The sequence below is a fragment of the Pseudonaja textilis genome, chromosome 15, assembly GCF_049901715.1.
Source record: "Pseudonaja textilis isolate UNSWEBS1 chromosome 15, rPseTex1.2, whole genome shotgun sequence".
Classification (NCBI taxonomy): Eukaryota; Metazoa; Chordata; class Lepidosauria; order Squamata; family Elapidae; genus Pseudonaja; species Pseudonaja textilis.
The window spans coordinates 1015584-1043555 of record NC_142004.1 but is presented as its reverse complement, the minus strand read 5'-3'; the positions used below and the strand labels follow the sequence as shown (position 1 = coordinate 1043555).

At 53.6% G+C, this 27972-nt stretch overlaps 1 protein-coding gene across 4 annotated transcripts; it reads left to right on the top strand.

Annotated features, from left to right (window-relative positions):
• The first annotated feature begins 10 nt into the window (after nt 1–10).
• SH2B3 (SH2B adaptor protein 3) lies at nt 11–27741 on the top strand. Of its 4 annotated transcripts, XM_087913286.1 has the most exons (9): nt 11–46; nt 80–118; nt 7074–7847; nt 20488–20589; nt 20799–20887; nt 21792–21889; nt 22338–22552; nt 24356–24527; nt 25508–27741. In XM_087913286.1, exons 3-9 carry the CDS (start codon nt 7101–7103, stop codon nt 25813–25815), a joined length of 1731 nt encoding a protein of 576 aa, XP_087769412.1. In that variant the 5' UTR covers nt 11–46; nt 80–118; nt 7074–7100; the 3' UTR covers nt 25816–27741. The 4 variants fall into 4 exon arrangements, with proteins under 4 accessions (XP_087769412.1, XP_087769411.1, XP_087769413.1 ...); XM_087913285.1 differs by having other exon boundaries at nt 19–118; XM_087913287.1 differs by lacking the exons at nt 11–46; nt 80–118 and adding an exon at nt 3586–3712.
• Nucleotides 27742–27972: the final 231 nt, after the last annotated feature.

Sequence of the window (27972 nt, the reverse complement as noted above, 5' to 3'; positions counted from 1 at the left end):
CTCGTCCTCCTCCTCCGGCCGGGCTCCTCCGACGGCGCTGGGCGGCGCGGGGGCGGGGGGGCAGCCGGGGCCGGGCGGCCGAGGGGCGCCGCTGCCGCCGCTGCTGCTTCTGGCGCAGGTGGGTCGCTCGTGCGGCTGCTTTCGCTTTCGCGGGCGGGGCCCCCCCTGCCCTGGAAATGGGGGGCGGAGGGGGCGGCCTCGGGGGTCCCGGGTCTCTTTGGGAGAAGCCCCCCCCACCTGGGCAGGGAAAGGGGGGGCGCATCTTTTGGGGGGAGGGCTTTCCCTGCGCTCCCCCCCCCGCTTTTACTACCCGGGAAGGGGGTTCCGCAGGGGACCCCCTTCTCCTCCTCGGGAGGGCAGGCTGGAAGCCTCGGGGACCCCGGCGGGAGCATCCTCTGAGCGCCCCCGGGCGACCCTTTGGGGAGCGGAGCAGCCTGAATTGAGTGGGGGGAAACGGGCGACCCTCTCCGGGCCGGGAGATTTCCCCCGCCCATCAAAAGGAGGAAGCCTTGCAACTGGGGAGAGGTGGGGGGAGAGCAGGCTTGGCTCCCAAAACAGCTGCCCCACATCTGGAGGCTCCCGACTTCCAAGGAGGAGGAGGCCGGGGGTCTCTCTCTCTTTTTTTGAGGGGGGAGAGAATGCAAAATGGGGGGAGGTGTTGATTATTTTATTCCTTGGGAGAGTTTTAATGGTTGGGTCCTTTTTGGGGAATGGGGTAGTAGGAAGGGAAGGGATCAGTGAGGAAGGAAAGGAATTTGCTTTTGGGGTGGGGAAAAATTGGGGTGGGGGGCTGTTGATCAGGAGGGGCATCCCCAAACTCACAGGCTCCAAAGACTTGTTGGGAGCAACCACAAAGCCCATGGGGCTTTCTCCTGGCTTGCAAATCGGGGGGCTATTTGCTTTGTTTCTTTGTTTTTTTCCCCAAACCTTTTGAGTTAAAAAGTGGGGGGGGGGGGGTGCAACTATGGCCGCTTTAAGACATGTGGGACTTCACTTCCCAGAATTCCCCAGCCAGCAAAGCTGCCCGGAAGCCTCTTCCCGGCCAGGAAAGCAAACACGGGCTGGGGAATTCTGGAAGTTGAGGTCCCACGACTTTTGTAAAGCGGCCAAAGTTGGGACAACCTTGGATTAAGCTGAGATCTGAAAGAGAGAGGCACCATCCTGGCTTCCCATCCTGGCCAGATTGCTGTGAGGCAAAAGGCGGCTGTTTCTCAGAAGCTTATCAGAAATCTTGCTTGGGGTGGTGGTGGTGGGGGCACCTTTCCTCACAGCCAGGCCTGGCCTGTCGCGGCACAGGCGCCCAGTCTGGGTTGTTGCAAGCTTGCTTTGCCCGCAGCGGTGGTGGATTGGTGCCAGGAGAAGCTGGTTTGATGCCCGGGCGACTCGGAGGGAGGGTGGGTGGCACTTAGAAAGAGGGATCTCCCATCTTGTCAACTTTTAAGACTTGTGGCCTTCAACTCCCAGGATCCTGTGGCTGGGGAATTCTGGGAGTTGAAGTCCACAAGGGGCCAAGTTTGGAGAAACCCCCCCCCCCATTTAAGAGAACGACCCCTGCACTTGGGGGAGGGGGGAAGCTGTCCTGTTGTATCCCATGCAGGAAGGGAGGGGCAGATGGGTGGCGGAGTTGCTACCTGCAGAAGTTTAGGACAGGGGTCCCCAAACTCGGCCACTTTAAGACGGGTGGACTTCAACTCCCAGAATCCTATGGCTGGGGAATTCTGGGAGTTGAAGTCCACGGGTCTTAAAAGGGGCCAAGGTTGGAGATCCCTGGCTTAGACCTCTCTCTGCTCCAGCGGAGACGTTTCTGAGACAAACCCGGGTTCAAGACAAGGCACAATGGATGGGGGCGCTCCCTTCCTTAATCTCTCGAATTCGGCTTTGGTTTGGCACTGCAGGCCCGGCCTGGCCTCTCCTTCGGCTCGGCTTTTTCCTGGTGTGGGGGGGGGGGAAGGACAGAGAGGGAGACTCTGTTGAAGGAGGCCAAGCCGTGGGGAGAGAGAAATGTCAGAGTTGGAAGGGAACCCTGGAGGTCTTCTAGTCCAACCCCCAGCTCAACAAGGAGCTCCATGTCCTGGGATCCGATCTCTTTCCTCAAACAGCTCATTTCTGGCCACTTTAAGACTTGTGTGGACTTCAATGGCCAGAATTCTCCAGCCAGCAATGTGTTGCTGGCTAGGGAATTCTGGGAGTTGGACTCCACAAGTTGTTGCTGGCTGGGGAATTCTGGGAGTTGGAGTCCACGCAAGTCTCACACTTGACAAGCGTAGGGACTTCTGTTCTAGAGGGGACGCAGGCTCCCTTCCAAGGCGTTGGAGGCTGCCCGGGGTGCATTGAACGTGCGTGTGTGTGTGTGCGTGCGAATAGTCCTTTGCTCTCTCCACCCTCTTCCCACCCAGGGCCATGCCTGCGGACGGGGCAACTCCCCTCTCACACGGGGCCCAGGCGCCTTTCATAACAAGGGGAAGTTTGGGAGGGCCCTTCCTCCCACAGGGCCAGTTTAAGGGGGGTGGGAGAAGCCATTGTGCATTTCAAAGCACACACACACACACACACACACACACACACACACACACAAGAGCCGCTGGGTGGGGGGGTGGAGAGAGTCTCTATTTTTGTTGTGCTGCTTTGTTGTGCCTTCCTGCACCGGGCGGGAGGCTGAAGAGGCACAGCCACCGAGACCCCTTCCCCACCTGGGCTCTTCATGGCGGCCGCTTCTCTCCTCGTCTGCCTGCCGGACTCCACAGAGATCCTTGCCTCTGTGACCGGGGAGCCGACTTATGTAACTTCGGGCTGCGTCATGGGCATAGCTCTGCTTTCCATTCCTCCCTCTCTCTCTCTCTCTCTCTCTCTCTCTCTGTGTGTGTGTGTGTGTGTGTGTGTGTGTGTGTGCTCATTGCATGGGAATGCCAGCGAGACTTTTGCAAGAATCGGGGGGCCAGGCAGAGCCCCTCGAGCAATGGGGCACGTTAAGCCAGGTGGGTTTTCAATCAGAACAGGAGCTGGAAGGGACCTCTGGAGGTCGTCTAGTCCAGCCCCCTGCTCAATTCCCCAGTACCACTTCTGGACACAGGGCTGTCCAGTCTTTTCTGAGCAACAGCTTCTGGTGGCAGGCTGTTCCACTGGTTAATTGTCCTCGCTGTGAGGGAATTGTCTCCTTTATTCGGGGGTTGCTTCTCTCCTGGATCAGTTCCCATCCGTTGCTCCTTGTCCCGCCTTCAGGGGCCTTGCAGAATAAGTGGAGCCCCCTCCCTCTTTGGGGCAGCCCCTCAAATACACTGGAAGGCGGCTCTCGTGCCCCCCACCCCTGCCCCCCCCGGCCCCCTTCTCTCCAGACTGGCCAAACCCAAACCCTGCGACCGTCTCCGCCTCCCGGCCTTTGGTCCTCCTCGTTGCTCTCCCTTGCCTTCGGGGTCTCGGCCAAAGCCCCCGCCAAGGTGGCCCCTCCCCGGGAGGCAGGGGCCAGGGGCCGCGGAGAAGCCCTAGCTGGGGCCAGGCTGGGAGGGCGCTGCCCACCCCTCCGCCGCCTCGCTTTCCCAGGGACCCCTGGCCCACCGGACGTCACCAGGGTTGCGTCTGGGAGGAAGCGCGGTGTGCTGAGTCATTGGCAGGCTGGGCACACAGATAGACCGAGAGCTGGGGGCCCCGTGGGGGCAAGAAGCTCGGGCACCTGCCGCCACGGCATGAAGTTTCGGCTCCTTGTAGCGTCTCTCCGGTTGGTTTGGGGCCCTTTCTCCCCCCTTTGTTGTTTTTTTGCAAGGATGGTGGCCATGCCTGGCCAGTAAAGTGCCCCCACCCCAAATTAGGAGAGGCTGGCTTCTGCGAGGGGAGGGCTCTTCCGTGTCTTGTCTCCCTTCCACCACCCCCCGGTCCCCCCCCTCGTGCATAAATGTCCCGTTTGGTCTCTGCTGGTTAAGCCTGTCCCTCCAGCCCACCGGCTGAGCTCGGTTTCTGAGATAATCCGGGGTGTGTGTGTGTGTGTGTGTATGGAATCCCACCTGGGACTAAGGAGAGATCTCCAATTCACCAGTGGAACAACCGGCCACCAGAGGCTGTGGGTGCTCCCATCACCGGAGGTTTTTGCGACGGGACGACCGTTTGTCTGAAACGGGATAGGCTTTCCTGCTTCATCAGGGAAAGGGGGTTGGACTAGAAGACCTTTGAGGCCCCTTCCAACTCTCTCCCTCTGCCCTTCTGCTTTCTCTTCTGCTGCAACCGTTTTTTCTTAGAAGTAGGGAGGTGGGCTCATCCTGGGACCCTCTTAGGCCTGTCCAGGTACCTGCCTATGGGCTGACCTGGGAGCTCTTGGTGGACCCCCGGTTTCCAGAGCTTTGGGGACACGAGTTCCATTCATCCCTGCCCACTGGCCAGCCAGGCGGGGCTGCAGGGCCCCTGTAGTCTGGGGCATCATCCGTCCGGAGGAGGAGAGGGTGAAACGCCCACATCCTGCCATTCTCTGGCTTTTTCCCCCTGAATTGGGAACGGCCTGTTGGTCCCCCGTCTCCAAAAGGCAAAACCTGGATTCGGGATTCGAATGGAGAGAGGTGTAGTGGTCACAGCAGGGCTCAGGGCCCCCTTGGGAGGAGGGGGAGGCTCTGGACATCGTTCCCTGGGTGGTGAAACTGAAGAGCGGCCCCCTCTTTCTGACCCGGGGGGCAGAGTGGCGCTCCTTATCAGCGGGCCCAATTTCTGGAAAGATTGGCATCGGGGCAACACGTGAGCAACTCGGCTTCTTCGCACCTTCTGGTGCTGGTTGTGGGAAGGGCGCAACGTGTGGTTTGTGAGCCTCGGGGGGGGGGGTAAGGGCTTCGTGTAAAGTAGGTCACTGAGATGCCTTTGATTGGGAGGGGGGCTTTGAGCAAGCGAGGAAGCGTGCACACACACACATTGCACACAGAGAGAGACACAGGGACTGTCTAAACGCAGCGTGGAGAAAGAGAGAGAGAGGAGTAATCTATTGACTGTCATCTCACTCGGGCATGTCCAAATGTGCCCGGCTTGCTTAAGAGAAAGCTGAAGGCGCTGTGTTGGCGGGTGTGGGCTTGTTGGTGTGCACACACACACACCCCGAAAGCTGCCTGCGCTTCGGTTTCTCCAAGTCTTAGTCTCCAGGGGAGCAAACAGGTACTCTGTGCGCTGCCACACAGCGGTTGGGACAGCGACACACACATACACACGCACGCATGTCGGTTCCCTTGTTTTGTTTTGCTTTTGGGTGGGTGGGCGGGGGGGAAACTTCTGGCCCTCGGGAAGACTTGCTCAAGGTGACTCCCCGACCGGCCCACGCTTGTGAGTGAGGAAGGCCTTGGGCCTGCTTGTACGAGGACGACAGTGTGGGGCGGCACACCGAACGAGGCTTCCTGTTTCAGCGGTGATGCCTGATGATAAAACAAGCCGTTGTGCAGGAGGGGGAGAGAGAGAGAGAGACAGAGACAGAGAGAGAGAGAGAGAGAGAGACAGGGCCTGAGAGCCGCCTCCGGGCTGGGAACTTTGCAAAGTTTCGGGCTCCTAAATTGCACGCCCTGGAAGAGCCAAGGCTGGGTGGGGTGTTTTGCACACCCAACAAGACCCCCTCAGCACTTGGGGGGGGGGTTTCTTTTGCACGCATGACGGTCCTCAGAAGATGAAGCTGGCGGTGGAATATTCTGCAAGTGGGTGTGTAGAATGGGTCTTTTTTTTCGCCCCCCCACCATTGAGACATGCAGGATGAGTCCTGGAGTAAGGACCGGGCGATTTGCAGGCTTAAATCTGGCGTGTGCAAAGAGGAAGAGGATTCCATTCTGTGTTTGAGAGTTAGAGCAACCAATGGAAGGGTTTTTGCCTCCAGAAGTTGTGATGTCTGGAGGTTTTGAAGAAGAGATTTGTCCAGAACGGCGTAGTGTCTCCTGGTTGAGCAGGGGGTTGGACTAGAAGACCTCTGAAGTCCCTTCTAAATGCTGTTCTGTTCTGTTTAGGGAAGCCAGAGGCTTAGGTGAGGCAGAGAGGATCAGCCGAGGAGAGTCGCCCGATCTAGCGTGGCAAGGAGAGATGGGAACACAGATTTCTCTCGGTTTAATCAACGTTGCTCAACCTTGGCCCCTTGAAGATGGCCGGACTTCAGTTCCCAGAATTCCCCAGCCAGGTAGACTGCCAGGGTTGAAATCCACTGATCCTCAAGCGGTCGAGGTTGAGAAGAAACCCGGGTTGAATCCATCCGTAGGTCCAAAGCGGGTGATGTTGGAGTAGATCCCGTTGGCAAAAAAGAAAATGCTAAGTTAGCAAAAACTGGTTTGGCGGCTTCCTTTCTGTTTTGCCTTCCCGCTTGTCCTTCCGCCTCTCAGCGGCATGGCGGCTGCCTGGGAAAGCCGACGGGCATCTCCCTCCTTGCTCACTCTCTCTTCCCCAGGACCTGTTAGGTCATGTCTGAAGAACGTTGTACCTGCCTGCTGCAGGAGTTCAGGGCCCATAGGTGAGCCTGGCCCCTCCTTGGGCCCCTTACCCCCATGGGCAGGAACCGGCTTTTGGAGATCTTGCTAAAGGTCCTTGAGATGGCTTATGTGCGTTGGTCAAGTTGGGTCGAGGAGAGGAGGACCCCGCTACACATCCAAGAATGGTCTGCGGAGCTAACCAGTTAGACTCGTTGTAGACTCTTTGTAGCTCGAGGTTGAACCATGGAGTCTAGGGAGCTCTCTGAGCTTGGTGAGCGTCTTGCAGACGTTTCATGACCATACTAGGTAACATCATCAGTGCTAGAAGAGAGAGGGGTTTGCTCTCTGTTTGTATACAAGTGGCTTGCCCCGTCAGTCTGGTGGGGGTGTTCTGGGTAGTTCCTTCATTAATTGTTGTTTACTGAACTGGTTATATGTCTACCAGTTATACGTCCCCATTGAATGCCCGTGAGACGTAGGGTGACGGTGTCTCGCTCATTGGGTTCCTCGAGGGGCTATCCTTTTCCCAACGTGACCCCTGGACTGACCTTCTCCAAGGTCAGCTTCCTGGACTGACCGTCTCTGCTCTTTGTCCTGAATCAGTCGCAAGATCCTCACACCTTTTCTCTTCTCCTCTTTTCCTCTGTCTGGTCCTCGTTTCCTTCGCAGAACCCCTGGAGACCTCCAGACTCGGCCATGAATGGACACACTGTCCCGTCAGGCGACTCCGGGCACCCTGGCGGGTGGAACGAGTTCTGTAAGCAGCACGCCATCGCCACTGCCCGAGAACTGGCCAGGGAGTACCTCCACTTCGTCAGCGAGAACCCCCAGCACGAAGTCTTGGCGGTGGAGAACTTCTCCCTTCAGTTTGCTGACCTCTTCCAGCAATACTTCCGCCACGAGGTGAAGGACACGTACGGTACGGAGCAGCTCCGCATCCTGCCCTTCAGCAGAGTGCGGGACTACCGGGAGACGGGCCAGAAACATGCGGAGGGGTCCCCGGTCACGGTTGGGACCAAGGCCGAGGTGGAATTGTTGGACCCGGTCAACCGGGTCTCTGAGGTCCGCTCCGGTGGACTTCCCAAGTCTTGGAGTTCTGAAGAACTGGCGGCACCGGCCTCTCCGTTGGCCGTCAGGAGGCCCTTTTCTCTGGACCGGCTACGGCGGAGCTGGCGGAGCTTGTTCCGACGGAGATCCTCAGAGCCGGGCCCTGGCGAAGGGGAGATGGCGGACTTGGTTCTGAGATCCGGCTTGGCCCGGAAGATCTTCCCGTGGGCCATTTCCAGAGACTGCGCCTTGCAGATCCAGAAAGAAGGGATCCTGAAGTATATGATGGTGACGGAGGACAGTGGAACCCGCTGGCAGAAATGCCGGCTGGTTTTATACAAGGAAGGGCCTCCCGACCGCCAGAATTACACCTTGGCGCTATTGGACCCCCCCAAGGTAAGCGCTCTCTCTTCTTGCAAGTCCCCCTCCTCCTCGCTGCAGCATGATCCCTCTCTTTCCTCAACATCTGTGAGGGAGACACACCCAATAAGTAACCGCTTCGTTCAGGAGGTCCATGACGTGCCTGGAAATCTTGCTGACCCCCAAAAAGGAGGCTTCAGTGAGAAGCTTCAACGCTTTTTAAACGCCGCTTGGAGAAATCGAGCGAAGTCGTGTTGGTAGTTATGGGCCAAACGGGGCCTCCAAGTTCAGTCGTGATCCTTTGGGCAATCGGTCTCAGGAATGAATGCTGGGGTGACCGGCGTCTTCGTGTTTAGATCTAACGGTGGGATTTGGGATCTCTAGAACGAGACGGACGATTTCCCCCTTGTTCGCGTTTCCTCAGTGCTGTCTCTTTTATCTCAGAGTCTTTGCTCTTTGGAGATTTAACGGGGGTTGTGTGTGTGTGTGTGTGTGTGTGTGTGTAATAGATCTTCTGGATGGTCTCAACTCTTCAGGGCCTCTACATGGAACCAATGGACCCATCTGCTTTAAAAGGCTTGCTTTAACGCATCCGAGATCTTTTAAAAAGCTCCTGGTTTCACAACTTGTTCTTTCAGTTTGTTTTTCCTTTCGTCTCTTCCTTGTTTGGAGATCAGTACTTTAGTTGGATATCATGGCTGGAAGTGTATATTTTATTTTTTTTAATTTATTGTCCCCCAATTCTGCTTCCTTAGCCGCTTTTGCCAGGGTGGACACCCAGATCACTTGGAAGTCTGATGCCCCCAACAGTTGCCTTGGGGTCATTCATGGTGGGCAGGATCTTCCAAGGGTTCCTGCAGGTTCCCATCCCAATTTTGGTGGGACAGGGTGTGATTGCAAGATGTCCTTCCCTGTCCTCCCCTCCCCTGGTGAGCCGAGGCCCCGAAGGCCAGAAGCCAGGATGCTTCTTAGATGCCTCCTCTGTCTAGGACATCAGCCGAAAAGCTGAAAAAAAATCTGGGTTTTTCCCAAGCAAATAACAAAAATATGGAACTTTGCCTCTCTTGCCTTCTGATTTTGACCAGCCCAGGAAGGTCAAAACCAGTTAGAGAGAAAATTGATGGTGGAAATGGATTTTTTTTTTATTTTTATTTTTGGAAGGCGGCCTCTGCTTCACCCACCTCTTCCAAAGCTCTTGCGATGGGAACAGAAATCCATTCATTCCTCCAGGCAGGCCGTGAATGGGGGATTCAGCTGTAGCTGGCGGAGGCTTGGCAGAAAACGGCACTCCGGGCTTGGGGGTTGCCCACCGTCTCTTAGCCCGGCCGTCCACCCTTCCCAAACGCTGAAGCCTCAAAGCGCAAGTTTGATCGTTTATTGATTAGATTTTATCCGGCCTTTATTCCTTTACTCTCGTATTTATTCATTTTATTTATATCCGAATGATGCTTTCCTTCCCCTCGAGGACTTGCCCCCGATTGTTATTCTTTTTTTTCCCCCATCCCTAAGATCAGAGGTCCCCAAACTTGGCCACTTTAAGATTTTGTGGACTTCAACTCCCAGAATTCCCCTGCCAGCCACGCCTGCTTTTTCCCTCTCTCTCTTAATCTCCTAAAGCGGAGAGAGATTGCAGAGGAAGGGATCACGAGAGAGCTAAACTATCCTGGCTGGAGAATCCTGGGAGTTGAAGCCCACCAGTCTTTAAAGTGGCCGAGTTTGGGGACCTCTGCCTAAGCTGACAATTTTTTGTTTTACAAAACTTTCATTATACTGATATTTTAGCTGGGGAATTTGGGCCTCGTCTTTCCTGGGAAAGAACCCCCGGTTCATTTTGCATTTCTCTGGAAGTGCCTTGCAAAGAGAGGAACGCGCAGAGCCTGGGCAGACGATGGATAAAAGTGCATTGATGGGTCGGTCACGTTCCAGAGCAGAGCCCGGAAACGTCCCCCTCCTCTCGCCACCGAATCTGAGTTAGCACATTTTCCTGGAGAGACGAGGAAAAGAGGAAGGTCTCTCTCTCGCCAGCTTCGTCTCCCACGTTCGTTCGAGGCATTTTCTTCCGGCGAAGGGCGGCTTTAAATGCTACTTGATTGCGCCACTCAAGTCTAGCAAAGTTTGTTCGTTTGGGGTTTGGTTTTCCTTCTGTTTGGGGCCTTGGGGTTCTCCGGGATCTGAGCTAGGAAGTTTTAAGGTCTGGAAGCAGGAGCTCTGCCTGCCTCCAGCAGCAGCATCTCTGGAGCCCCCAGCCCCAAAGGCAGCCGGTGGAGGAGCCCCCAAAAAGAGGCCGGACTCAGCCAGGCAAGGGAAATTTTCTTTCCCCTCCCTGGTCCTCCCCCCCCCCTCAGCCGATTCAAGGTCTGGCTTGTTCCTTTTTTTTTTTGTTTTTTTTTTGCTAGCTTCCAATGCAGCATTTACAGCCAAACTGAAATTCCCAGGAACATCTGCGTTTCCTATGGAAATATTTGCAGTTGTTTATGTCATGCAGATGTTCTGGTGAGAGGCAGGTTGAGGAGGGGGAGGAGGAGGAGGAGGAGGAAGACGCCTCCTCTTGAAGCCTGGTGGGAAGCAACTTCTTCACCCTGGGGGTCGGAGAGGACCGCTCTTCCTCTTCTCCCCCCTCCCTCCCCACCACGAATTTCGGTGACCCTGATCCGAGGATTAGAATTCCTTCCCTTTCCCCACAGCAAATGGATTGTCTTCTTCAAAACACAGGTGTCCTCCTTCTGGGCACCGTTTCCTAGCGTCCTGGAGGCCCTCAAGGCCCACCTGAGACCCTGGAGGAACCCTCCTTGCGTGGTTGACTGCCCGGTTTGCAAAGTTTGCAAGTCTCTTGTATCTTGCCTGGTTTGCAAGGGTCGCCAACCTTAGCAACTTTCAGATTTGTGGACTTCAGCTCCCAGAAGTCCCCGGCCAGCAACAACCGGTGGACTTCAGCTCCCAGAAGTCCCCAGCCAGCAACAACCGGTGGACTTCAGCTCCCAGAAGTCCCCAGCCAGCAACAACCGGTGGACTTCAACTCCCAGAAGTCCCCAGCCAGCAACAACCGGTGGACTTCAGCTCCCAGAAGTCCCCAGCCAGCAACAACCGGTGGACTTCAGCTCCCAGAAGTCCCCAGCCAGCAACAACCGGTGGACTTCAGCTCCCAGAAGTCCCTAGCCAGCAACAACCGGTGGACTTCAACTCCCAGAAGTCCCCAGCCAGGAACAACCGGTGGACTTCAGCTCCCAGAAGTCCCCAGCCAGCAACAACCGGTGGACTTCAACTCCCAGAAGTCCCTAGCCAGCAACAACCGGTGGACTTCCACTCCCAGAAGTCCCTAGCCAGCAACAACCGGTGGACTTCAACTCCCAGAAGTCCCTAGCCAGCAACAACAGGTGGACTTCAACTCCCAGAAGTCCCCGGCCAGCAACAACTGGTGGACTTCAACTCCCATGATTCCCGAGCCAGCGGGCTCGGGAATTGTGGGAGCTGAAGTCCCCCAGTCTTAAAGTCACCACATAGGGAGATCCTTGCTTTAGGGCAAACCCTGGAGGACTAGCCAGCTTTGATGCCAGGTGTGATCGTGGTCTGGAGCTGCCCTCCCCCTGCCCCCTCCTCTCTCTGGGGCAGCCACAAGGTCCCGCCTCTTTCTTTGAAGGCTGCCAGGAAAGCAGGCGCCGGGCGGGGCTTTTTTTTGGGGGGGGTGCTGTCGTGTCATCCGTGCGAGGCTTTTTCCTTACAGAGTTTTTGCAGGCTGCCCAAGCAAGGCAAAATGTGTCAAACGGTTTGTCATTTATTAAACCACCAGCACTTTTTAATTTTTTTTTTTCCATCCTTGGTCATTTCCGGATCGGGACGATGGGGGCAGGCGGGGGGAAGGTTGGACCCAGCTCGCCAAACCACGCGGCCTCCTCTGACGTTCGCGGCTGAAGATTGCACACACACACACACACACACACACACACACACACACACCGCTTATTTTGGAAACTTGGTTGCCCCGAGGGTGTGTGTGGGTGTGTGTGTGAAGTGGATGTTTTCTTGGTTGGCTGGCTGGTTGTTTTCCGAGGGGCACTGGAAGAAATTTTTTTTAAAAAAGCACGAGACAGTTGTTAATTCCTCCCCTTTTTGGGGGGTGAGGTCCAGTATTACAGGCTCCCCCAAAAAAAAAAAACCAAAACAGAACCAAACAGCTTCTCCAGGTCTTGTTTGCATGCTATTGGGGAAGAAATAAAATATTCCAGTCTCCGGAGAGGCACAAAGTGGATATTACAATTTGTTGTTGTAACACCATGAAGTTATGTAAGTTATGTAACACCATTGAAGCAGGGCAGGTACCCTTAGGCCACTGCAAGGGATGCCCCCTTCTCTTTTCCTTCCTTCCTTCCTTCCTTCCTTCCTTCCTTCCTTCCTTCCTTCCTTCCTTCCTTTCTCTTTCCTTCCTTCCTTCTTCCTTCCTCTCTCCTTCTCTCCTGCCTTCTTCCTTCCTTCCTTCTTTCTCCCTTTCCCTCTCCTTCCATCTTACTTTCTGTCTTTCTTTCTTTCCTTCCTTCCTACTTTCTTTCTTTCTCCCTCTCCTTCCATCTTTTTTTCTTCCTGTCTTTCTTTCCTTCCTTCTTTCTTTCTCCCTCTCCCTCTCCTTCCATCTTTCTTTCTGACTCTTTCTTTCTTTCCTTCTTCTCTCTTTCTTTCTTTCCTTCTTTCTTCCTCTCCTTCTCCTTACATTTTCTTTCTTTCTTTCTTTCTTTCTTTCTTTCTTTCTTTCTTTCTTTCTTTCTTTCCTTTCTTCCTTCCTTCCTTCCTTCTGTCATTGCCTCTCTAATGGGGGTTGCTCCCCCCAGACACCCCCTCCCCCCGACCTCTGCAAGTTCTCAGGCAACTTTTAGGGTTTCCTCCCCTGCAGCTAATCACGCCCAGCCTCCCCCCTCCCCCAGAAAGCACCCCCCCCCCCTGTCCTTCAAAAGCCTTTTGCACATGCTGCCTCTTCCTCTTAGGGACTCCGTGGCCCATAATCCAGGGTCTGGTTCACGGATCCTGGGCCTTCCCTGCCACACAGATGGACGTTGGCTCCCAACTGGCTGATTTCCGCCCCCTCACCCCCCGCCCAAAAACACCCCCTTGTCTTCCTACCCACCCACCCCTCCCCTTCCCCCCCGGGAATCCTTTTGTGCTTTCTCAGCATTTCCCTTCATGCGCCACGCTCTCTCCTCTTGCACAACCATTTGGGGAAGGGAGATCGGGGAGGGGGGAGGGCGCATTTTCTCCAGATCTGGCTCGCTCCCTCGCTCTCCCGTTGTTGTTGTTGTTGTTGTTGTTGTTGTTGATGGTGATGATGATGTTGTTGTGATTTCCTGCATGGCTGATAATCTGCCTTCCTTCAGCCGGGATGTGCAGCCGAGCACCATCTGCTTCCTGTGTCCTGGGGCTGAGCCCAGCCGTGTGCTTGGTGGGAAGAAGACGCATCGGAGGAGAAGGGCGGGGGGGGACAGCTGACCTGGGACACCAGATTGCCCCCCCCCACCACACACAAAAAAGAGGCAGCCTTCCCATCCCCCACCCAGCTTTCGTTTTTCAAATCTGCTTTAATCTGATGAAAAGCGGAGGTTTTATCTGCCTTCCGGCAGCCTTTGGCCCCGGCAGTCAGGTACCGTCCCAATTGTGGAATTTTTTTTATGGCTGTTATTATCCATAAAACTATTATTATCTGGTTTTTTATCTCTTGTGTTTTTATCAAGAAGTGGTGTGAATGGGCCATGTGATAAAGCAACCGATCTATAAAAACTTTCCTTTCCTTCTTTCCTTCCTTTTTAACCCTCCCTTCCTTTCCTCCCTCCCTCCCTCCCTCCCTCCCTCCCTCCCTCCCTCCCTTCCTTCCTTCCTTTCTTTCCCTCCCTCCCTCCCTCCCTTCCTCCGTCCCTTCCTTCCTTCCTTTCCTTCCTTCCTTCCTTCCTTCCTTCCTTCCTTCCTTTCTTTCCCTCCCTTCCTCCCTTTTCTTTGCCTTCCTTCCTTCCTTCTTTCCTTCCTTCCTTTCTTTCCCTTCCTCCCTCTCTCCCTTCCTCTGTCCCTTCCTTCCTCCCACCCTTCCTTCCTTCCTTCCTTCCTTCCTTCCTTCCTTCCTTCCTTCCTTCCTTCCTTCCTTCCCCCTTCCATCCTTTCTTTCCCTCCCTCCCTCTCTCCCTCCCTTCTTTCTTTCCTTTTTCACAATGAAAGATTCTCCCTGAAGCTGTTTTTGTTTTGATAGAGAATTCAACACAACACACTGGCTATAAAAAGGGACGTTTCGCTCTTGAGCAGAATGAAAGTGTGCGGTTTTCAGTTTTCGTTCGTCTTTCCTTTTTCTGACTTCAAGAAAAACACACAATTATCACCTCCTTCCTATTCAGGCTGAGAAGCTCACTGGCCTTCGGGTTTCTCCACCTGGTTTCTGTCTTCGGGAGGCGTGTGCCATTGCGGCTGTGTTCTCGGCATGCTGGGAAGGATGGGTGTTGTAGTCCGGCACATCTGGGGGGCTACAAGGGTGGGGAAAATATTTTGCTTTCTGCATTTTTTCATCCTTGCAAAAGGAAATTTCCTTGCATTGTTCTGGAAAGAAATGTCGAAAGTTTGGAATCGCCTTCGGCATGGAATATTTAAAGGCCCCGAAATGCTCTTTTTTCAGCAAAAACAAGAAATATTTTTTTTAATATTGTTTGGATAAGTTAGTGGAGGGGAAGAGGAAGGAAGGAAGGAAGGAAGGCTCTGTGGGATGTTGGCTGTTTGAGGTGGAGGTTTCTTATCAACACTCTGGTTCTTTTTTAAACATTCAGTGGATCCTGTTATATTCAGTTACTCATTTCTGTCTTGCTAATTACTCACCCTTAAGAGGGTTGCAGCCAAAACCCCAAACGGGGAAAGTATAACAAAAAAAATGCTAACAACCTTTTGAAATTATTTGGGTTTAAAGCGCCTGTAGGTGAAATCTACCTGCTAAATTCCAGCAGGCCGTTTGATAAATCGATCAATTAGATCAGGGATCTCCAAACTGTGCAATTTTTAAGACTTGTGGACTTCAACTCCCAGAATTCCCCAGCCAGCATCCAATTCTGGGGGTTGAAGTCCACAAGTCTTAGGGGAGACCCTTGCCAGAGATACAGACATTTAAAAGAGTACAAACCAAAATGTTATTCTGGGGTGTGGTTTTTTTTGTGTGTGACCCTGTTTGGTGCACAACTGGCACGTCTGCAAATGTAGGTTAAGCATATTTCTGGGGTGAAAATGCAAAACCCTTGTGATTTTTTTAAAAAAATAATTATTTTGATCTTCAAAATACCAGTAAGGCTCCGAAGACTTGAATAGGCACTTTTGTCTGGCTGGCTGAGAGCCCTGGGGGAAAATTTTGCTGTAAAGGAAGGCCGCCGTCCTTGATCTGACCTTGTAATCTCCTTTCTGGGATTTTCACGAATTGTCCTCCAGGCTCTCTTCTGTTTCTCAGAAGGTGTGAGCCTTTTTTGTTTTTGTTTTAAAGAAGAGATTGGGCAACCATTTGTCTGAAAGGGTGTAGAGATTCCAGCTTAAGCAGTCGGTTGGACTACAAGACCTCCAAGGTCCCTTTCCAACTGTGTCATTCGGTGAGTCAAGGCCCATGGAAGGAATTTCAGAAAGGCACTGGATTTCTTTTCGGATCTTCTTCCAAAACATCAGTGACGTGGCTTAATCAGGGGTGGGTCCTGTTTGTTCATAGCACCTGAGTTTTGGTTTTGGCACCTGTCAGTGCCTGGACCTCTGAATGGGCTGAATAAAGTAATTTAAAAAAAAAAAATCTTCTAACCATAGTTAACACCAAGCAAGCTTTCTCCGTTGTGCAAATAAAATTCCCACGCTTTGCATCGATCTGGGTCGAATAAGTAGCATTAGCTCAGCTACCTACCACCTTTGCCTCGGCTTCAGAGGCTCCAGGACCAAGCAGAGAGGACTAGAAACTTGGCGTACGACTCCTAAAGTAGGAACTGGGGCCATGCTGTGGGCCTACGAGCTACCCATCGCTTGCAAAGGGCTCCTGGGCCACCCAGAGCCTCTGAAACTCACGGCATCCTTCAGATTCCTGGAGAAAGCGTGCCCATACGCTTCTTAGCGCCACTTTCGTTCTTTGCAAGCGTTTCACGAGCCTCTCTCGCTCGCTCGCTCGCTCTCGGCCCCGTTTCCACTTCTGAGGGCCTGGAGGTTCTTCTTTCTCTGAATTGCCGTTTCTTCGAATTAGTTCCTTTCCTTCCCTCCCAAGGACGCACGTGGCTGAAAGTGGTTTCTGAGGTGACACGCAGTGCAGTGCAATGCCGAGAACTCCAACTTGCCTGCTTCCTGGGCCCATTCGGGGCAAGGCTGGGTGTGCACCCTCGGTAACTCCCTAAGCGGCACTGATTTGGCAACGGGGCGGCTCTTGCGAACAAACGGAGGGCAGGGGGCTCGTTGTCGTTCCCTCGCCGGTCCCCGTCTGGCGTGCAGGAGTTTGAAAGGAAGGCACGGCTGTAGGTGCCGTCCTCGGCTTATGTCGGAGCTTGTCCAGGGGGGTGGGTTGGACGTAGGCCAGGAAAACCCAAGAGAAAATCTCCGTAGGACCACGAATCCCCCCAGGGGGATGTTGGACTTCAAATCACCCAGGATGCTTGTGGGGTTATGGTGTTGCTCCCAGAGAAAAGGCCGGCTCCGACTTTGATCGGGGGCTCAGGGGCTAAGACGCTGAGCGTGTCGATCAGAAAAGTCGGCAGTTCGAATCCCCAGCGCTGCGTCACGGAGTGAGCTCCTGTCACTCGTCCCAGCTTCTGCCAACTGAGCAGTTCGAAAGCATGTAAAAAAAATGCAAGTAGGAAAATCGGGACCTCTTTGGTGGTAAGGGAACCGCGTTTCGTGCGCCTTCGAAGGCGTTTAGTCCTGCCGGCCACGTGACCACGGAGACGTCTTCGGACAGCGTTGGCTCTTCTTCGGTTTTGTGACGGAGATGAGCAGCGCCCCCTAGAGCCGGAAACGACTAGCACGCAGGTGCAAGGAAGGGAACCTTTACCTTTGATCAGCCGCTGCTCTTTAGGGTCCTTTCCAATGCTGGTTTGTGGTGTTCTCTGTTCAGACTAGGTTTGCTGGAAACTGCCTTTCTTTGGGGAAACGAGGCACATCAGCTGATAAAAATCTCCTCTTCGCTTCTCTTGGTCCCCTGGTTCTCCTGCCGTCTTGGTTATGAACCCTGGGCCAACTTCTGAATGAAAAATTGGTGACCAGGGAGACCTGGGAGAGCTTTTCCCAGAAGTATTTCGAATTCCAGGATTCCAGACAAATCGTCCTCAATCCTCCTTGGAGGTCCCGGAAATTGAATTTGGCTTCTGGCCCGCAGAGCATCTTCCTCTCTGTCTCTTTGGTCAGCCATGGCGATTCCTCCTCAACAGATGGTCTCCGATGCTGGCCAGAGTTCTTGCAAAGGACGGCCATAATAATCTTCATGGACGAAGGCAGTACAGCTGCAGGATCCAATCTGAGTCGGTCAGCGGGATTGGGAGGTTTATTCTTCCGAGTTTTCGGACGTCTCCATTTTGTGGGGTGAGAGAGAAAGAGAGAGTAGTTCTTGGATGATGGGATCCAGCACGAGTCCAGAAGGTGAAATCTCTGGTTCCGGTAACCGGCCCAGATTGGATCCTGCACCATAATCTCCGCCACTGTTGCAGCTGTGGAAACGCCTGGCTCTCGTGACGAGCTGGAACGGTGGGTGTTGTGGTCCTGACACCCCGCCTTGCTTTAGGAGCGTAACTGGCAACTATCTCGGGTGTCCCCAACTTTGGCCCCTTTAAGACTTGTGGACTGCAACTCCCAGAATTCCTCAGCCAGCTTGGGAGTTGCAGTCCACAGTTCTGGCTGGGGAATGCTGGGAGTTGCAGTCCACAAGCCTTAAAGGGGCCAAGGTTGGAGAGCTCTGGGTTAAAGGAGGCCCGGTCCAATTCTGTTTTCCAAGAAAATGCATAGAAATTCTTGTGAGCCGGCCTGGAAAACAACCCTCGCTGCAAATTTCCTTCGGGTCCCCAGAGTAAACTGGAGAGCATTTTTGGCTTCTCGGACATCCTGTTTCCTGTGCCGTTGACGCTCGGACGTTGGATGTGGTCTCGGTGCAGGGGTGGTGGCCTTTGGACGGTCTCTCTGAGGGTCCCTCCTTCCACTGGGGAGCAGGGGGTCTGCAAGGCTTCTGGCTGGAGGTGGGGCTGGCAGAGGGGGGGGGGCGAGGGAGTCCCAGACGTTGGACCCTGGAGGAGGTTTTATTTATCAGCTTTGGCCTTTTCTCCTTCTTCTTCTTCTTCTTCTTCTTCTTCTTCTTCTTCTTCTTCTTCTTCTTCTTTTCTTCTTTTCTTCTCTTCCTCCTCCTCCTCCTCCTCCTCCTCCTCCTCCTCCTCCTCCTCCTCCTCCTCCTCCTCCTCCTCTTCTTCTTCTTCTTCTTCTTCTTCTTCTTCTTCTTCTTCTTCTTCTTCTTCTTCTTCTTCTTCTTCTTCTTCTTCTTCTTCTCTTTCTTCCTCCTTCCTCCTCCTTCCTCTCCCTCTCCTCCTCCTCCTTCTCCTCCGTCTGGTGTTTTGGGATGTTTGTGCACCCAAAGGACGCTCTGTTCTCTTTGGCAGGGCATCTGTTAAGGCTGCAGGCCGGCCTCTTTATCTCTCGCAACCAAACACGGCGGCTCTCGTCTTTTCGGGGGCTTTTTGTGGCTCGGGATTCCGTTTGGCGTCTGCAGAAGTGCCTGGTTCTTCCTTATGGGGCCCTGTGAAAATCCCCACCCTCCTTTTCTACTTGAGGGCTCCGTTCCCTATTTTTTAAGTAACACGTAAAGTGGGCAGTACACCCACTCCCAAATGTTTAGGGGCTGAGGAGGGGGGCACAATAGACCTCTGAATGAACCCAGCTCTTCACTTGCACATAGAAAAAAGTGCATAAGGAAAAGAGCACCGGGGGAAGAGCCATTTCTTCCCTGAGGCACGCGTTTTCTACTTGCAGGGATTCAAACCAAATCCAAACGTTTGGGCGGTCCCTGTATTCAGGTGCACCTTCCTGCAAGCTTTTTGCAGGGACCCTGGGAAGGCGTGTTCTTCCGGGCCTGCTTGGTTTGTCTGCTGGGCTTCCCAACCAGGATCCCTAAATATGGCCTCATCCTGTTTGGATTCCCCTTCACGATAAAAGACATTTTTCAGACCAGATTTTCCAGCAAGAAAATTTGCCAAACCTGTTGGACGCCAACAAAGAGAAACAAACCGCGAGGGAATGGAAGTTGCAAACGGGAAGAGGCATTCCTCGACTCCCACACGGACGCTGTTTCCCCCCCCCCGCCATGCATGAGCAATCTGGACCCCCCCCCATCCATTTCCCCCCCAGCTGTTCTCACAGTTGGCTCCAAACTGCAAACCGGCTGTGACTCATGGGCCCACAAACCCCAGGAGGCGGCGAAACCCAGAACGGACATTGCCTGACCCAGACGAGAGAGCAGACGTGGCTGAGACCCGGAGAGATGGGGGTGGAATGGGATATTTGGAGAGACCCCCCGTCCTCTTCCCCTTAAAGGAGGAACTTGGCTGCTCCCACCCGGCATGGCTGAGTGTCCCAAAAGCCGAGAATTAAAACAACCGGATCCGACGCGTTACTCATAGATTTATTTTAGCCATTTTTGGTTTGGAGCACGGTGGGTTTTCCGGTGCGAATGCAACAGTGCCAGGGGCTGGATTCCCAAAGGGGAAACCGAGGCAGGCCCGAGGGGCTGTTGGTGGGACAGGGATTTGGGGTTTGGCCTCAGGTGCCCTCTGGGCTGGATGTCCCGGGAATCTCCCGGATACGGTCAAGCGGCGTTACTGCTCCGATTCCCAGCCTGCCCCAGCTTTACCAGTTCAGCCCTCCCAGTTCTGAAGCTTGTCTTAGGCAGAGGCCACGACAGGTGAGCAAACAAGAGCAGGAGACCTGAGAAAAGAGAGCTTAGAAGCTGCTTTTATCCACCTGAGGGGCGTTTCGTCCTGGAGAACGTGGTGTTGACCGAAAGGCTCAGGAAGGAATTTGATGCCGGACGTCGTCGTTGCTCAAGAGCGATTTGTCCAGCTCTGGGCTTCCCGATGGCCCTTCGCTCTCCCTCCGCTCGCTCTCCTTTTGGGGAGCAAGACGAGGGTCTTCCCTCCTCTTCTGGTGGGGGGGGGAAGGGGAGGGAAGCAGCCAGGATTTGGCCCCTCCCTCCCTGAGGGATTTCGTGCAGACGTTGGAATCCAAAAAAAGTTCCCTGCAGTTTTGACATGAAGTTGAACTCCGAGGAAAGGCTGCTGCCTTGCCCAGACGAGGGTGTGCCAGGATGCAGCCCATGTGTGTGTGTGTGTGTGTGTGAGAGAGAGAGAGAGAGGGGGGGGGGAGGGAGAGAGAGGGAGGGAGGGAGAAAGGGAGACAAGGAGGGTATCAATGCCCGGACAGCGTGCCAGGACTCTTCCCTGCAGAAACACACGTGCGTGCGCACACACACACACACACACACACACACACACACACACAGGATGGATGGCTGTGTCTGGAAAATCCACGGCACGGCTGGATTCCTACTCCCTCGGCGTTCCCTCCTGACCCCCTCATGGCGTCCTTGGCGCTGTGCAATTCAGGGGAGTTGAAGTCCGCAACCCAGCCACCCCGAAAAAGGAACCGTGTCTCACTCTGGCTCGTCCTCCTCTTTCGGCAGAGCTCAAGGCCGAAACTGCGTTCCCCTTGCGTGGCCATCCAGGAGAGCCGGGCCTGCACTCGGCTGGAGATGCCCGACCACCTGCACACCTTTGTGGTCAAGGTGAGACGCTTCCTCCACCCCCACCCCCACCCCCACGGGCTGCCTCTGGAGCAAGCAGGGAGGCCTGGTCTACCTCCCCAACTGGCGCTCTGGGACCTTCCTAGGTGGGCTTCTGGGATTAGAGGAGACCCCCTCCCCCAAGAAGTCATTCCCCCCACCCCCCATTTTGTCTGGAGAGGGTGCATGCCTCTTCCCTCCTCCCCAAACAGGTCAACGCGTCCACCGAAGTGATATTCCAGGCTGGAGATGAGCAGCAACTGGCCGCTTGGGTGGCGGAGATTCAGCAGAGCCTCCCCAGGTGAGTCGTGCTCGGCCTCTGCCGCTTTGAAAAATGCAGGTTTGGGGGCAGGAGCCAAAGGTTGGGGGGCGACCTTTGGAACGGGGGGGGGAGTCTTGGAGGAAGAAACCCCATCGATTCTTTCATCTTTCGTTCAAGGGAGGCGCTTGCGGGCGCTGGGGCTTCGTTTTGTGGCTGGGAGTGGAAGTCCTGATTTCTCAACGCGGCCGAGGTTAAGAAACGGGGCTGCCGGAGGGACGGGAGGAAGCGGCTGTAGCTTGTGGGGTCCCTGGTGCTCCCTGGAGTTTTGGTCGGCACTGATAGCGTTACCCAGTTGAGTCATGAAACGTCTGCAAGAAAACCACCAAGCTCAGAGAGCATCAAGGGCCCCACAGTCCTCTTCCTCCTCCTCCTCCTCCTCTTCCTCCTCCTCCTCCTCCTCCCTCCAGCCCACAAACCCCACTCCAATCTGGCACCGACTATGTCAGCTAGGTTGGTAATGAAACATTTGCAAGAACACAACCAGACTCAGAGAGCACCAAAGACCCCATAATCCTCCTCTTCCTCCCTGCCCCTCCTCCCCTCTGCAAATCCCTCTTCCTCCTAGCACTGATGATGTTCCCTAGTTGGCCAGTGAGATGTTTGCCAGAAAGCCACCAAGGTCAGAGAGCATCCAGGGTTCACCTGGCTTAAGGACTTTGCTCGCCTGCCTTCGGCGGTTCCCCAGGGGAGCATCCACCTTTCTCCTTGACTTGGATCGCGCAGCGAGGCACCTGGGCCTCCAGAGCCCAGCAAAGGTGGATAGAAGCCACCTTTAAACCTGCTTCCGCCCCGGGGAGAAGCCAGGATTCTCAGCTGCTATGAAACCCGGCCCTCCTCCTCCTGTCCTCCTTGTTCCTCACCTGCCGTCTCTTTTGTCTTTCAGGCTGGAAGGAGGAGGCACCCTGGAGGGGACCCCAGACCCTCCGTCAGAGGCCGGCCCTCCCAGCCCTGCCAACAGCAGCGCCGACTGCCTGCACCCAGGTGCCTGGTGGCCACGGGGGGAGGGGACAATGGCGTGGGCGGGGTGGGAGAGGGGGCGGGGGGAGGAGGGGGCAGGAGGCTAGGAGGGGCCCAGGAAAGAGGCTTGGCTGGGTCTGAAGGCTTCCTTGGGTGAGTTTCATTCTGCTCCTTCGGGTGACGGAGGATTAAATGGGGGTGTGGGGTCTCTTTCCCCGCCAGCTGGTGGGATCTCTCTCGATTAACGGCCTGAAATCCAAAAATCTCGGGGTTCTCAGCCTCAGGAACTAGCAGCTGTGTGGACTACAACTCCCAGGATTCCCCAGCCAGCCACGCTTGGCTGGGGAATTCTGGGAATTGAAGTCCACAGAGCTTCTAGGTCCCAAGGTTAAGAGGAGGCAGCGATTGAATGCCTTCCACCTCTTGTGCCCCTACTAAAGGCCCCCCTTTCTCTCCCCCCCGCCACCCCCAGGGGCCTTGCTCTCCAGGCCCACCGAGCCGCCGGCCCAGAGAATCGACCACTACTTGTCCGCCTTCCCCTGGTTCCACGGCCCCATCTCGCGGGTCAAGGCCGCCCAGCTGGTCCAGTTGCAAGGCCTGGAAGGACACGGCGTCTTCCTCATCCGGCAGAGCGAGACGCGACGGGGGGAGTACGTGCTGACCTTCAACTTCCAAGGCAAAGCCAAGGTGAGCAGGGCGCGCTTCCCTTCCGCCCCCCCTCCGCAAGGCGGGAGCGTAGATCCACCCCAGGTGAGCCTGGAGGACTTCAACTCCCAGAATTCCCCCGCCAGCTTTGGATTCTGGGATGGGAAGTCCGCCAGGCCTAAAGTGGCCACGATTGGAGCCGATTCCGCTTAGGAGACAGGCCCAACCGTCGTTCGTTCTGAAACACATGGCAGTCCTTGACTTGCAACAGTTTGCTTAGTGACTGTTGAGTGACTGAAGGGGAAAAAAAAGGACTTGTGACCGGTTTTTCTCACTTACGACCCTTGGAGGCCGTGTGATCAGAATTTCAGGTGCTTGAATCGTTTCATATATACGACGGTTGCAGCGTCGTGCAATCCCCTTTTGCGATCTTCTGACAATGAGGAAGCCAGGTTCACTTAACGACCGGGTCACTACAGTGATGACCGCAGGGATTCGCTGAGGAACTGTGGCAAGAGAGGGGATCAAACAGGACAAAACTCACTTAGCCAACGTCTCACTTAGTGTCAGAGGGTGCTCCACTGAAAATCCAAGAAAGACCCCCTTAGACTCCCTCGTTATCTGGAAAAGAAACTTGTACTGGAAATCAAGTGGCGGCGTGAAAAGGATTCTAGATCTGAGGATTTACGCACGGAAATCACATCTACAAAGTGATGGCAACGTTCCCACCCACAACAGTTCCAACCATCCACCCAGTCGAAGATGTGCCTGATGCCATGTGGGGCGTCCCCCATGTGGGGGTGATGCCGACAGCTTTTCCCAAGTTATACGGTTTATTCTCTCTTTTTTCCCCCAAGTTTTTTATCTTTTAAATTTTATGCATCTTTTCACGTGAGCAACATGTTTCCAGGTTATAAACTTGTACATAGTCCTATTTTCATTTCCATTAATCTTATATAATATTTACTCCTATCATTATCAATTTCACTCGTCTTTAAATAAATTTGCATTTCATATTTCAGTTCATTAATTCAATATCAATATCATTTCATCCATACATAAGTTTTCAAATCTTTATTCCCTATTATTTCAATTTTCAGCTTACCACCTATTTTATTTTACATTACACCTCATTCTTATCCTTAGTTTTTTCTACGCTGATATATAATAAACAATCTAAAAAGAGTAAAAATATAGATAAAGCTGATATATTTAGGATCCACATTGTATTTCCCATTCCCCTACTTTAATCATAATAGAATATTCTCATTATATAATTCTAATACCCATTAAATAATCAACTGTATATATATATATTCAACTGGTTATATAGTTCATTCTCAAAAGCCTCCAGCACACTTCCCAGCCCCACAAAGCCCAATTGATTCTCCCTCCCCCCATTACTATGGCAGCCGAAAAGATAGCGAGAGAAAGGAAAGGAGTCTTGAAGGCTGACACTTAGCGACGCAATGCGGAGCCACTGAGACAAAGCTTTCTGGTCCTTTTTTTTTAAAAAAAAACATTTTTTATTTTATTTTACAACAAAGCCATCTTCCAACTATACAGGGTGTCAACAGGGTACATATATCCTGTGCAAATATTTTGTGTTTAATATATCTTTCTTGCTATGATTACATTCATGTTAAAAACTACTCGGCCTCATGTATCTCATCCTTGTAACCATCTTAGTGCATTTTAAAGCTTTCTAGTCCTCATGGAGGCCTAGAAAGCGAGGGAAGTAGAAAGCAGGATTGCTAGCGAGGGTGACGGGCTCCTTCCTTGGTGGGTCAGGAGGACCTCGGGAGGGGCCCAAAGGGCTGATGTCTCTTGTGGCTTCTCCGGCAGCACCTGCGGCTTTCCCTGACGGAGCGGGGCCAGTGCCGAGTCCAGCACCTCCACTTCTCTTCCATCCTCGACATGCTGCACCACTTCCAGCACTGCCCCATCCCGCTGGAGTGTGGCACGGCCTGCAACGTCCAGCTCTCCCGGCACGTGGTGGTCCTCCCCCCTCTGCAAGGTGAGCTCTTCGGCTGGGTCCCTTTGAACACCCCCGACCCCCACCCAGGCGAGGGATTCGGGGGGGGCCCCCGCCCCCCACGAAGCCCCCTGGTGCTTAAGGGAGTTCTCGGAACAGTATCAAAGTCAGGGGTCTCCAACCTTGGCCCCTTTTCTTAAAAAAATATACATTTTATTAAATTTTCACCTTTAAAAACAAATTCTATATACATTTATTTGTGACACAGGTTATTCCATTCTCCTGTACATACACACACACACATCTATCTATCTATCTATCTATCTATCTATCTATCTATCTATCTATCTATCATCTATCTATCTATCTCTATATCTATCTTTCTATATATACATACACACACACATACATATATACATACATACATATAGAATACCTTTATTGTCATTGTATTCTACAAATACAAGAAAATTTGAAAGCTACTCCAGGACAGGGCCCCTCAAACACCACATCACAATCACGCTACAGAGTATTTAAAAATTAAAATAATTAAATAAAAACCTAGTCTAAAACCTATCTAAAAATATAGTGTATGTATATATATATATATATACTATATACATATATACATATATACATACACACACACACACACACACACACACACATATATATTTGTTTTCTGAGGTTTTTGCAGGTATTTGTATGTGGATCTTTGGTTGTTCGGGTGAAAATGCGGGAGAAAACCCGAACAACCAAAGATCCATATATATATATATATATATATGTATATATATATATATATATATATATATATATATACACACACACACACACACACACACACACACACACACACACACACACACACGTTCACACTCTCCTCTCCCTTGAACAGCCACTCGCCTGAAATTGTACCCGTCCTCTTGCTTGAACAGGGGAGGGTTAGACTAGAAGATCTCAGAGGCCCCTTCCAGCTCTGTTCTGATTCCCTTCCCCCCTACTTTCCTTTGAACCCACAGCCTCCGGCCACCCAGTCGCCTTCCCGCCGTCCGTCCACCACTGCCCGCCGGAGGTCAGCTTCGTCCAGCTGAGTCCGTCTGGCTGCCCCCGGATCCGCCTGCCCGACAACCTTCGCCGCCACTCCGTGGAGCAGATCTTCCACCTGGTGCCCCCTCCGGAAGAACTGGCCAGCAGCCTCCAGCACGGCCCCAGCACGGCCGCCCCAGCCCCTTCGCCCGCGGCCCGTCAGTGGGACAGTGACTACGAGATGGACGTGCAAAGCCGGGCGCACCTCCGGGCGGTCAGCAACCAGTACACCTCCCTCTGACATCGCTGGGGGAGCCCCCTCCCCGCCCCCAGGCCTTTGCCCAGGACATTGAAGGCCCCTGCCGGACAGACTCCCTCCCCCCTTCCAGCCGCAATGGACTAGTGGGCCGGACGTCTCTTTCCCGCCAGGATCCCTCCGGCCTGCGTGTTTCCTCCGCCTCTCATCGGTTTGCAGGGCTTCCTTTCCCATTCAGCCTTTATTTCTCATTTTTGGTGGTTCCTGTGAGGTTTGGAGTGGCCAGTGGGAGGGTCGTAGTAGCCCAGATGCCCTGGGAGGACAACTCCTGTTAAAGCCAAAATTCCTCTCCTTTTCCCTCCCTCCCTCATCCCTCCTTCCTCTCTGCCCTCCTCCTCCTCTCTTTCACTCCCTCCCTCCCTCCTCCTCCCTCTCCTTCACTCCCGCCCTTATCCTTCTTTTCCTTCCCTCTCCCTCCCTTTTTCCTTCCCTCCCTCATTCTTCCTTCCTTCCTTCCTCCTTCCCTCTCCCTCCCTCCCTTCCTCCTTCCCTCCCTCATCCTTCCTTCCTCCCTCCCTTTTCCTTCCCTCCCTCATCCTTCCTTCCTTCCTTCCTTCCTTCCTTCCTTCCTTCCCTCTCCCTTATTCTTCCTTCCTTTCCTTCCTTCCTCCTTCCCTCTCCCTCATTCTTCCTTCTTCCCTCTCCCTCCCTTATTCTTCCTTCCTTCCTCCTTCCCTCCCTTCCTTCCCTCTCCTCCCTTATCCTTCCTTCCTTCCTCTGGTTCAAGAGCTCCTGCTCTGGCTAGAAAGGTATTTCCAGGAGCTGCTCCTTCCCTTCAAGAACCCCGAGAAAATCGCTTCCACTCCTTTCAAGTCACTTTAAAACCAGCAAAGCCGCCTTAAAACCAGCATTTCAGGGACTGGGAGTCGCCCCACCCTGCCTCTTTCCATGGAAGCACCACGTTGCCAGCCCCTCTTTTTTGGGGGCAAAGAGCTAGCCTGTCAGAAGCCGAAAACCCAATTTGGGAGGTTGGGGGTGGGTGGGGGGGAATGCACAGGGGCTGCTCAGACTCAAAGGCCCAATTGGGTCTTAAGGGCTTTCGTTTTGGTGCACGACCCATTTCCACGCTTGTCTTCCCTTCTCGCGTGGCCCAAGGCAGCCCCCCCTGCCACGGGAGGGCCACGTGGGCACTGCACCCGCCTCCCCCGGGGCTGTTACAGGAGGAGGGGGGGGGGAACTTCCCAGTTCCCATGGCGTCCCTCGAGGAGGAACCGTAGGCTGCAAAACGGCCACCGCAAATCATCTTAATCTGGCTGTCAGCAGGAAGGAGAAAAGGGAAGCGATAAGGCTGCCCAGGGTTGCCTTAACCGAACAGAGGAAGTTACAGGGGCTCTTTTTCTGCAAAAGTTTGACTTTCTCCTCCAGCATTCGAGGCAAGTTCACACTCGCCGTGCTGGGGTTTTTCTTTCGTTTTTGTTAAGCCAATTTGCACGTGCCTTTCACTGGAAGTGCCTTTTATCTAATCGGTGGCTCAACCTTGAAGAAAAGCGGGACTGGAAAGTCCCAGGAACGGCCAGAGTCCCCCCCACCTTGGTCGGTCTGTGATTCCACCCAACAATCTAAGGGAGAAGCTCTCTTGAACGGGAGGCCACCAGGCTGGGCAGTATATATATATTGAATTAAGCCTGAAATTTAATTTCAGAGCAGCGTCAGCCATGTAAAGAGGAGCGGACTTCAACTCCCAGAATTCCCCAGCCAGCAGAGCTGTTTTGAAACGGCTTGAGAAGCACAGCCAAAGTATTTGATTTTCTGATCTGGTGCATTGTTGCATCTCTAAACTGCAACACCCAAATAGAGGCAGACCAAACCACGAGATCTGAGCCTTAACCACCCAGGTGCCAACTACTTTGTACCATCTTACAGGGTTTCAAATTTTGTCCCTTTCCTGGCTAATAAAGAGATCACCTTTCAGAGTTTTCTTTTGCGTTTGGGAGAATAACACGGTGCTCTCCAAAGCTTTCTGGACTGTGGGAACAAACTTGCTTTCTAAACCCATGTAAACCGGTGCGTGGTGGGAATTTAACGCAAGGGTCTCCAACCTTGGCCACTTTTAAGGATGGTGGACTTCCAACTCCCAGAATTCCTCAGCCAACATGGCTGGCTGGGGAATTCTGGGAGTTGAAGTCCACAAGGAGCCAAGTT